The 12,129-nt window shown below is 35.1% G+C and overlaps 1 protein-coding gene across 1 annotated transcript in view; it reads left to right on the top strand.

Moving 5' to 3' along the window:
- The first annotated feature begins 3,763 nt into the window (after positions 1-3,763).
- The window catches only part of LOC148946165 (uncharacterized), a 14,907-nt gene continuing 6,541 nt past the window's right edge, over positions 3,764-12,129 (top strand). The window contains exons 1-2 of the mRNA XM_089097619.1: positions 3,764-4,102; positions 11,271-11,397. Of these exons, the coding sequence (XP_088953745.1) occupies positions 4,055-4,102; positions 11,271-11,397 (175 nt within the window). The 5' untranslated portion in view covers positions 3,764-4,054. The remainder of the gene's footprint in view (positions 4,103-11,270; positions 11,398-12,129) is intronic.

Below are 12,129 nucleotides of genomic sequence, written 5' to 3'. Positions count from 1 at the left end.
AATATACATATGCTGATATTTATTCCCTAGAATCTTAATTAATTTTTGATTTCTTAAAGTTACAAAAGTCAAAATATTTCAAAGAATCATTTTCAGTAAAGCGCCAATGACGCAGTAGGTTTTAGGCTTCTGCAGTGAGACGATACCAAAACTCTTGTTTGTAGTTATTTTTATTCGATTCAAACTTGATTTGCATATTCAATTTAAGTTTCACTCGTTTTAAGATTTATTTATTCATTTACATTAATATATATTGTATGTTTGTTGGCATTGATTGTTATTTAATTTCTGTTCGTTTTAAGTTTCGTTTATACTTTAATAGCAAAATATTTGTTTTCGTTTTAAGCTTGATTTTGATATTCAATCTAAGCTATACTCGCTTTAAGATCAATTTATTAATTTATATTATTACTTGTTGTATGTTTTTTGCTATGATTGTTTATTTAATTTCTATTCGTTTTGGGTTTCATTTATTATTTAATAGTAATTTATGGTCGTTTTGAGTATTAATTTTAACAGGTATTTGTATCTCCTGAGCTTAAGTTTAAAATGGCCTTTACTTTTCTTTGAAAAACTTATTTTTCGGAAAGTTTTTTTTAAATTAATCTTATGTAATAAGGATACGATTTGCAGCATCCGCAAGGAGAAAACCAACTCCGACCCGTGATATCCTGCTTACGAAGCAGAAGGAAAAAAGTAAAACTTCAGGGCTGATAGCAAGGAATTAAGGAGAAGGCAGCCCCCTGATATACTTATTAATTTCTGTTCGTTTCAAGGTTTTATCTTGCTCTTTATTTTCAGTTGAAAAGAAAAAAAATCTGATTTCTGATAATTTTTCGAATAATGCTAGGAAATTCCCCCCCCTTCTCCATGAAAACTCCCCGCCAAGTAGATTTTTTCTATGGATAGATTATCTCCTGTAAAATCTCCTCTAGGTAGCTCCTTTGGACAATTCCATCCTAGCTGAAAATTACCCCCGGGAAGTTTTATCGGCCAATTTTGCCTGAAAAATTCTTTCTAACTTTCTTTCATCTGAAGAAAAACTTTTTTTTATTTAATTTCCGACCACTTTTGAAATCATATCGGAGATCCCTCCCTCCGTGGAAATTTTTCCCAGAAATCCATCTTTCCCAATGGAAAATTCTCCTGTGAAAAACCCCCTAATAGAGAATGTCTGCCGTTGTAAATTCCCCAGGGAGAATTTTTCTCATTGAAAATCACCCACATGACCCCCCCCCTCCCCACGAAAAAACTGAAAATTCTGACAGTAGTTAAAATTTCTCCCAGACAAATCCCCCGCAACATCTCTAAATGTTAAATTAAGTCACCAAAGAGAAACTAAGACAAAACAGAAGAATTTCCTATAGGAATTCAGGAAAATTCCCCAAGAAAATTCAGCTCTGGAAACTACCCTCTCCGTAGAAAAATCTCCCCGTCGAAGATAACTCCATGTAGAAAGCTCCGATCACCCGCAAAATGTCTGTATACATCCCAAAAGGGATACTACACCCTAAGACGCATAGTTGTTGGAGCTTTTCACTACGCTGACTAAAATGGCTATCTCAAATATTCATTGGATGACTTTTGAGAAAGAAGAGGCAGGAAAGGGGACTAGTTACCCTCGCTTCTTTTTGACCATTTAAAAAGGGCACTAAAAGTTTTAGCATCCGTTTGAATGTGAACATTGGATGAGATCAATAGCTCACAGCCCTTTCCCCAGGGGCTGTGGGTCATGCCATCCTCAGAGGCATAGCTATTGAATCTTTTAACCATGGTGGACAAGAAGACTATCTCAAAAGTTTGATCGTATGACTTCGGGGAAAGAAAGGGTGTGTGATGGGGGCTAGTTACCCTCCTTTCTTTTGGTGATCTAAAAAGGGTACTAGAACTTTTAATATCCGTTTATACGAGGCCTCTCGCAATTTATTATGACCATTGATTCTATAAGATCACCCCTTGGAAAAAACGATAAATAAACACACATCCATGGTCATTCTTCTGGCAAAAAAAAAAATGCACAATTTCATATTTCTGAGATGGGAGCTTGAAGCCTCTAAAGTAGGGTTTTATTTTTGCAGTAGGACTCTACAGAAGACTTTTTGGGGATGTATTACCCTAATTCAAAAATCACGAAAATTTTCTCAGGCTTGTAGCTTTTGATGAGTAACATTAAACTTGATGAATGTCATATGTTTGGAATCAAAATAAGGCGCCAATTCTTTTGAGGTACCTTTTTTTTTTTTTAATTACGTCTTTCAGAGTTTCAGTTACTATTTGGCTGAGCCACTTCTTACTTACAGTTCGTTACCATTAACTGTTTAATAATCTTAATAGTTGTATAAGAGTAAGATAAGATTTGTAAAGGCTAAAATTTTCATTGATGTGAGCCTCTTCAAACATATTATCAAACTAAACTGCAAGAAATCAAGAGGTCTGCTACTGGTAAGAGAATAGGCTCTTTAAACTGGTTAGAACTCAATATCGATACTTTTACGAAATAATTTAGCACTTGAACTTACTTATTAAACTGAAATCAACAAGTTGCTGGAAGAAAATAAACCTAAATATAAACAGACCGGTGATGCGTCTTCATGCTGATAGTAGCCTGCCGACGGGAGGCCTTCAAAATTTTTCTCCTCGCTATCCCATCTTTTAACGATAGCCTGCTGTTTATAAATTGATCTGGTGTTGGGGTCTACAGAGGAGACTGCTGCTTACAGTCCAATGTAGTACTAAGCCACATGATGCTGAAAACTGTGCACGTTCCACTTTTACCCCAATATCTATTAAAAGGTCCTCTATTCTTCCTATATTCCCTTATCCTTATTCTATTCAAAGAGGAAGACATAAACCCATGGTAGTCTGACAACAAATGTAAATAAAGACCGGATTCAATTATACTTATAAGTTACTTGCCTCATTTTAGTACCTAGTGGTTTTTTAAGTTTTGTCAAGCTGAGACACAAGCCCCAGATTTAGGGCTCCAAAAAAAGTAAAAAAAAAACCCTTGACACTCCCCATAAATGGAAAAAATTTCAATTTTTGATTTTTGTTGAAAATTATGCCCATGAAATCTTTGAACCAAAAAGCCCAAATTTTTTCCTGGTCAATGGTGAAATTCGCAGCCGTCAGCTCTAGGGGGAAAGAGACCAAAATCTATGAAATAGATTAATTTGAGGTTTGGTCCCCAAGGAGTCTTAAGGAGTTTTTGCGGATTAACTTGAAACTTATATTCATAGTACACTGAGCCAAAATGTGCTGAAATACAAAGAAAAAACTGAAAAAAATGATGTTTTTTCCAAAAGTGAATGCGATAAAAAACCAGATAACAATTGTTTCAAGGGATCGGGAAGCCAGACTGTAAATGCTTGGAGCAGGGAAACCTTACAAAAATTCTCTTTTGAAATAAAAGCATCTCTAGATTTCAATGCAAAAAATACGAAACAACTTTGATTTTTAATCAGTTTGTAATTTACACCCATAAGTCTAGCAAATATCCCCAATGCACAAAAAAAATATGCTCATTGAAACCTACTATCATTAACTATTTGCTTATTTTGTTTCATAGCTTTAAAAGTTACATTTTGTCTCTTATAAATAGGAAGTTTTTAGTGTGCAAGATGTTTTTACTTCTTTTTGCTAAAATTTCAATTTGATGTTCCACCCATTTGTAGTCGCAAAAATATTAGATAGCGCTAAAATATCAAAATTTTGAATTTGAAAAAACAATATTTTTTCCTCCCAGAGAAAATTGGACTGAGGGGAAGCTCTGGAAATGTTTAATAAGTTTTGCAAGAGTTCTCAGGCGTCTATTTCACCCAGAGATATTGTTATGATTTATGCATGTAGTTTTTTAATTTTCAAACTGGGTAAAAATACTTGATTGGCTATTCCCAGCTCATTGTTTGAAACTGTTGCTACTAGCAACTGGTTGAATCATTTGATGTAAGATTATTCGATCTTGTTTATTTCTTAGGCCCTATTAAAATATTTGAACCATTAGATTTACAAACTGAAATCACTACTTTGTTGTGTTAGAAGACAAGATGTTAAGATGGAAGATGAACCTATCTATTCTCAACCAAATTCAGTACTAAGAAAGGTAACTTTTTATAAGTTAAACTAAAAGTAAATTTCATAAGATTTCATGAATTTGATGATCTTGACAAAGGAAATTTTGAGGAATAGTTTTAAGCCAAAATAAGTAGGTCCTACCTGAGAAAGGTGTTTTAGGCATCCACTCTCACCTGCTAGGTCTCAGGAGAACAGGTTAAGGATTTTACAAAAATCCTCAACTTGGCTCTACCTGCAATTTAAGATAATTTAATGACATTAAATGCTAATGAGCTTGAAAAATATTTGCATTAAAGGAACAAAACTTCTTCAAATAGGCAAAAAACTCAAATAAGAGTTTAAAAAAACCTTTTTTCCTTATATATCCACTTTTCCTCTAATGGCAAGTTTTAAAAATTCTGTTAAATATGGTTTAAAGTTTGAAAAGTTCTAAACATCCTGAAAAATAACAGATTTTTGAAAACAGGATGACTTGTTTCTCCTTATACCTGGAATATCATATACTATAACACACCAATTAACTACAGTACATTAAAGTATATCTAGCCTAGCAGTGTGCCTAAATATTCCATAATTGTATTAGGAAAACCTGTAACAGACAATATTTGTTTGTTTTGATCCTTGCAGTTTCTGGAGAATAAAGCTATACCTCTACAAGAAGCTATTGCACATGTTCTATTGTCTCATTTGTGTTTTAGATTAACTCAGAAACAGTAAGCATTACCTTTTTTGTGACATGACATCAAGTACAATAACAAATTACCTTAAATTGCATTTTCTTGCAACTATGGTTACAGAAACTTATAGATGTTGCCAGGAAGTATTGAAAAAGTTAGTTGCACAGTTGGTTCCTTGATCATCAGTTCATACATAGGCCTATGTATGAACAGGATGATTGAGTATCAAAAACACTTCATCAGCTAGGAATGTTTGAGGCTTAGACTTTGGCTGATGCAACTTACTTGTCCCACTTTGTCTTCCATGGCTTGTTGTTTAGGTCATGGTCAGCAACAATCTTGAAGCCATCAATTGATTTGGCAGACACAGCAGATTCACTTAGTTAGTTCCAAAATGAAATGATGGGGTCTTGTGAATAAGTTGTATTTTTCTTGCTTTCTATAGGATTCTTGACACCATTTCTTGGAGTTACCTTGTATTTTGATTTATTCACTTTGACCAAGAATGGGCCAGAACAAAATTTGCACTTTACTAAAAAAATATAAATTTTTTTACGTTTATAACTTTAATAAATCAAATAATATTAACATTTTGATTACTAAATTTCAGTATATGTATATGAAACTGACAATGCACATTCATTTGTATTTTTTCAGTAAAGTGCAAATATTGTTATGGCCTTGGGAAGGCATAGGGGTTTTGTGCCCAACTTATGTTAATTTCTGCTTGTTTTGAGTTTGACTTGGTTAATTATTGTAATTTCTGCTCGTTTTGGATTTCATTTATTTATCAATGCTTATTTGTGGTAGATTCATGCTTGGTAGATTATTTTATTTTATTTTTGCTCATTTTTTGTTTTATGGAGTTCTTTACTTTTCTTTTAAAAACTTATTTTGTGGAAAAAGTTTTTTTTAATTAATTTCTGTTCGTTTTATATTGACATAGTCTTTTCACTAATACTTTAAATCTTTTTGTTTTTTAAGACTTTATAGTTTGGCCTGCTATTTGTATGCTGGAGAAAAATTTTCAGCAACTTTTAACAGCATACACCCTTTTATAAATCTGGACACAAACAGTACTGTTTAATTTAGTTTTGTACCTCCTCTAGTTGCCCTGAAATGGAAAACTTGATACGATTTGCAAAAAATCTGTTTACTTTCTTTGATAGCTTGGATACACTTACTCTATTTTCATTTAGTTAAATTTTAAGAGTAGAAGTAGCCCCAAAAGTTTGAACATAATACCCTCAGTTGCTCTTGGGATACTGCTGAGATGCCTTATTGGGAATTAGCATTGTCACAGTGCACTTTGATTTAATCTTAAGGCAACATTTAGTTTTTAAACATATAAAAATTGGATTTGAGGAAGACTAAAATCTATTGTATAAATCATATACAACAACTTTCTATATAAACCTTATATGCCCCCAGGGCATAACTTACACCCTTGCACTGAGGGCTCTGAGGGGGTTATCATCCTAAAACCCAATTTCCAGAACTTTCAACTACATTGAACAAAATGGATATCTCAAAATTTTGATTGGATGTGTTTGATTGGAAAATGGTGGGCGTGAGAGGGGCGTTAGTAGCTATCCAATCACTTTCAACTATTAAAAAAGGCACTAGCCTTTTAAATTTCCCATTGAATGAGCTCTTTTGAAGTTTCTACAACAATGCTTTCAATAAAAACTGTATACGCCCCCAGGGCATAACTTACAACCCTTGCACTGAGGGGGTTATCATCCTAAAAGACAAAATTTCCAGAACTTTCAACTACGTTGAACAAAATGGATATCTCAAAATTTTAATTCAATAAGTTTGGGAAAATGGTGGGCGTGAGAGGGGCATTAGTCGCTATCCAATCACTTTCAAATATTAAAAAAGGCACTAGGCCTTTCAATTTCCAATTAAATGAGCCCTTTCGAAGTTTCTATGACTGCTTTCAATAAAAACTTTATATGCCCCCAGGGCATAACTTCCAACCCGGGCCCTGAGGTCTGTGGGGGGAGGGGTTGTCATCCTCAAAGATCTAATTACCTGAACTTTAAACTACGTCAAACAAAATGGCTATCTAAAAATTTTGATTGGATATGTTTGGGGAAAAGGTGGGCGTGAGAGGAGTGCTAGTTGCCCTCAAATAACTTTTGACTATTAAAAAGAGTACTAGTCCTTTGAATTTCAAATCGAATGAGCCCTTTTTCAAGTTTCTACGACAAAGATTTCAATAAAAACCTTATATACCCCCAGGGCTTAACTTATAATCCTTGCCTTGAGGGTTGTGGTGGAGTTTCCTCCTCAAAAATATGTTTTCTGTGTGGAAATCAACTACCCTGATCAAAATGGCTATCTAAAATTTTTTATTGGATGTGTTTGGGGGAATGATGGGGGTGGGGGGGGGGGGGGGTAGTTGCCCTCCAATCACTTTTGACTATTTAAAAGGGCAGTAGCCCTTTGAATTTCCAGTCGAATGAGCTTTTATTGAAGTTTCTATGTGAACGCCTTCTTTAAAAACCTTATATACCCCCAGGGCATAACTTAAATCCTTGCCCTGAGGGATGTGGGGGAGTGTCCTCAAAAACATATTTTCTACTTGGAAATCAACTATGCTGAACAAAATGGCTATATCAAAATTTTGATTGGATGTGTTTGGGGGAATGAAGGGCATGGGGGGGGGGCTAGTTGCACTTCAATCACTTTTGACTATTAAAAAGGGTACTAGCCCTTTGAATTTCCAATTGAATGAGCCTGTTTTGAAGTTTCTATGACAAGGTCTTCTATAAAAACCTTATATGCCCCCAGGGCATAACTTAAAACCCTTGCCCTGAGGGTTTTGGGGAAGTGTCCTCCTCAAAAGCATATTTTCTGTCTGGAAAGTAACTATGCTGAACAAAATGACTATCTCAAAATTTTGTTTGGATGTGTTTGCAGGAATGGTGGGGGTGGGGGCTAGTTGCCCTCGAATGTTAAAAAGGGCACTAGCCACTCCAATTTCCAATTGAATGAGCCCTTTTCAAAGTTTCTATGACAACTCCTTTGATACAAAGTGCCCGGGTATGGAGAAAAAAAAACAACACATTGTGCCCACATCGTTCTTTACTTAGGCAGCGCTAGCGCGCTGCCTATGAAAAGGTTGGCGTTAGAGGGGGGTTAGTTACCGTCCAATCACTTTCAACTATTAAAAAGGGCACTAGCCCTTTGAATTTCCAATCAAATGAGCCTTTTAAGAAGTTTCTATTACAACGCCTTCTATAAAAACCTTATATGTCCCCAAGCCATAACTTAAAACCTTTGCCCCAAGGGTTGTGGGATAGTGTCCTCCTCAAAAACATATTTTCTATCTGGAAAACAACTATGCTGAACAAAATGGCTATCTCAAAATTTTGATTAGATGTGGTTGGGGGAATGAATGGCGCGGGGGGGGGGGGCTAGTTGCCCTCCAATTACTTTCGACTATTAAAAAGGGCACTAGCCCTTTGAATTTCCAATCAAATGAGCCTTTTTTGAAGTTTCTACAATAACGCCTTCTATAAAAACCTTATATGCCCCCGGGTATAACTTAAACCCTTGCCCCAAGGGTTGTGGGGGAGTGTCCTCAAAAAGATATTTTCTATCTGGAAACCAACTATGCTGAACAAAATGGTTATCTCAAAATTTTGATTGGATGTGTTTGGGGGAATGATGGGCGTGGGGGGGGCTAGTTGCCCTCCAATCGCTTTTGACTATTAAAAAGGGCACTAGCCACTCCAATTTGCAATCGAATGAGCCCTTTTCGAAGTTTCTACAACAAATCCTTCAATACAAAGTGCCTGGGTATGGAGAAAAAAAAAACAACACATTGTGCCCATATTGTTCTTTACTTGCTCTGTATTGGATCTTCTCTAGTGACTGTTTCACACTTGAAGTTTAGGCTTGTAATCAACATACCAAACTTAAGATGAGGACAGACAAGGGCTGTGTAGAAATTCTTCATGACTCTAGGTTTGTAATTCATCACTGAACAACTGATTAAACCAAGGACCTTGTTTGTCTTTGCAGCGTTCATCTGACAGTGACTGTGAAATTTGAGCTTGTCATCAATGATTTAGCCAAGATTACGTTCCTTTTCAGCACTCTTAATTGGAGTATCTGCACCTGCAGAGTCAACCATATAATAGCTGCATATAGAGTTTGGAATCATCTGCATATAGAACAAGCCATTTTGAATCACCCCCAGAATATCATTTACATAGAGGTTAGACAGTGTTGGACCTGCTTTGGTTCCTTGGGGACACAGAACGGGTGTGGAGTGGATGAGGTTATCTTTTTCATTGTATACAGCAACAATCTGAGTTATATCAGAAAGAAAGTTATGGATCTTCTGGGCAATATCATTTTCTGTCTGATATACCAACAGTTTATTGTCAAGTTATGATGAGATATTTTACTGAAGGCCCTAGCCTGGCCAAGGGGAAATACATCAATGGGAAAATCCTGCTCCAGCAGGTTACTTATGGAGTCATATGATTCTTTTAGATTTGTTTTGATTGAAATGTCTTTCCTGAAGCAATGCTGACCCCTGAAAAGGAGTCCATTCTTTGTCATATGTACTGTGATGGCATCATTGATGGTCTCTTCAATAAGCTTGGCCATAACTAAGGTTAAACTAATGGATTTGGTAGTTCTCTGGCTGATTGTGGCCATCTGCTGATAGGCTCTCAGCTGTGAGGACAGCTTGAATAGAAAACAGAGTGGCTCAGCTATTATATCAGCAGGTTCTTTAAGGAGCCCAGGATGTGTGCCATTTGGACCCCTTGTTTAGCAGGGGTCTAGTTTGCTCAACCTTTTCATAGTCTTGCCTATGGTACGTGTGAATTTTTGGTTGTAGGTGATCAACCAGCTTAGGAGTAGGATATTGAGACTTGGTAAGAATGTCCACTGAGAAGTTGGATTCAAATGTGTTGTTTAACAAATTTGCTATGACCTCTGGATCTTCTAAATTTTTGCCTTTAGGATTAAGCAGGAATTTTATAGTTCATCTATCCTACTCTTCTCTTTGGAAGACACATATCCCCAGAGCCTTTTTGGACTATCTTTGATGTTGGATGCTAAATTGTCTTAATAATCTGCTATGAGGTGTCTAATCAGCTGCCTCAGCTTAATTTTTCCTTTTGTAAATTGCTCCCAGTGGTATTTACATTTGCACTTTTTATATTTTGAGAAAGCCTTCTTATGGTTCATGGCCATTTTGACAGGTCGATTTAAATCCGTTAGTGTTTTAGGCACCTATACAAATAAACTTAAAGGGAATATCTTCTCAGTTTGAAGCGGATTGTCCTTAAAATTTTGCAAGGCTTAACTCGATAAAAAGTATAATCTTTGGCATTAGACCATTCATAAAGCAGGATTGTAATGCAAGAAAGCATATTTGCTTCTCAAAATAATTTTGTTTTTTATGAAATTTATTATTGCCCCAAACTTTTGAACACATTTGCTCAAAAGTATTATGTAAAGTTTTTGCAATTTTGATGATTATTTACATTTTTAGAATAATAACTTGTGTGCCTAGTATTTATTTTTATTTATTTATTTCCCTCGAAATTGAGGAGTATGTAAATCACATACATGAAATCACAAAAAAAACTCAACAAACAAAAGCATTGATTTACATTAATAAAGTTTATGCATTGAGAGATTATTTTCAGCCTTATGATAAAAAATTATCTATCGTAATCATAGCTTATTCTAATGACTCTTTGATTTTAAATTTCAAAACTTATTCAGTGTTACTGAAACAAATTGGAAAACCAGGTAAAATATTACAGTATTTAAAATAGCAAACATGAATTGAAGAAAAGTTGCAGATTTTAAAATCTTCAAAAAAAGAAGGGCAGGATAGAGAACATGTGGGAAGGCAACTGTATTAAAAAGGGGATTTAAAATGTCACAACAATAGATACTACGCAGCCGTATTATTGAACCAAATACATTTCTAATTTTTTCTTGAATATTTGAAATATAAAAGTGTTAAGTATGTACTAGATCCAAAGGTAGTAGTGCCCTACAACACAGAAAATATGGGTAGTTGTTCTGGATTCCAGATATCATTAGCCTAGGGTCATTGTCGTTCCCAGCTTGGATGCTCAATCTTTGAAGCTGGTATTGATGGATTTTTTGGGGAGTTTATGGAGATTTTGCAAAGGAAAGGATTGAAGACAGAGAGAGAGAGAGAAGGAAAGTTGATTTTTTAAAAAGTTTTTCCTGAGGGTTGTTGCCAATAATTAATTCATATTTTATATCCCTTCAAACTCTTTTTATATTGTGTTTATTAAACAATGTATCTGGAATATATAGTGCAATAAATTCTATCTGTTATTATCTTGAGTTTACCAACTTACTATAACAATATTTTGACTAATTGACTTCAAGTTGCTATTGACCATTATTATGTAGTTTTTTTTTATAGTAGAAAATTTCAGAAAAAATAGGTTATAGAGATGCGTTTTCTTTGTACTTCATGATATCACTTCTAATTTTAATAAGGTACCCAGTTTATACCTGCCAAAACATGAAAGACAAGAAGATAGAAACAACTCTATTACTCTTCAGGACATCATTAATCGACAGCAACACTATATAATTCATTTGGAAAGACAAATTGAACAATTTAGTAAGTTGAATTTGTTTATTTACATAAATGCTAGCTAGAATATGTCAAAACTTTTCCAGGGAGTTGGATCAAAGGAAGCACTATAGCGCTGCATAAGTAAAGAGAGATTTTGCTTCCATGTATTATTTTTTTTTTCTTTTTTTTTTCTTTCGCCAGGCCACTTCGAATTGAAGGAGTTGTTGTAAAAAACGTGTCACTTGGTTGAAAATTGAAAGCTCTATTTCTCTTTTTCAAAAGTCAAAAGAGATTATAAGGCAATCAGTCCCCTTCTCAGGCCCTCGTTTTCTGTGTCAGGAGGCATAGGCTGTATGTTATGCAAGTTGCCCATTTTTATATCTAGGTTTTGTTATTGGGAAGGGGGGCATGTTTGATCCTGGGTCTCCAAAAAAGCTAAGGATATAAAGGTGAAACTTTAAGGGAGTATTGAGGGGGATATTGAACTAAATCAAGACGTATTATGTGCATGCATGTTTTCAAAAGGGTGCGCCTGCAATATCTCAGGAACAGCTGAGGGTATTAAGTTGAAACTTTCAGGGCATTATGATGTGGACGTTGGACTAACCAAAAGTATGAATTCAGGTTGTCAAAAGAGTGAGTCTGCAATATATTGGGAACAGCTAAGGGTATTAAGTGTAAATTTTTCACGGCACGCTGAGATAAATCAAAACACCATATGCTTCCAGATTGTCTAAAGGGCACATTTCGGGAACAGCTAAGGTTATCAAGTTGAGA

The sequence above is a fragment of the Artemia sp. Qi Xiang Cuo genome, chromosome 12 (genome assembly GCF_049724085.1).
Source record: "Artemia sp. Qi Xiang Cuo chromosome 12, ASM4972408v1, whole genome shotgun sequence".
NCBI lineage: Eukaryota > Metazoa > Arthropoda > Branchiopoda > Anostraca > Artemiidae > Artemia > Artemia sp. Qi Xiang Cuo.
Note: the sequence above shows the minus strand (reverse complement) of the source record. Positions and strands in the feature narration are given on the sequence as shown.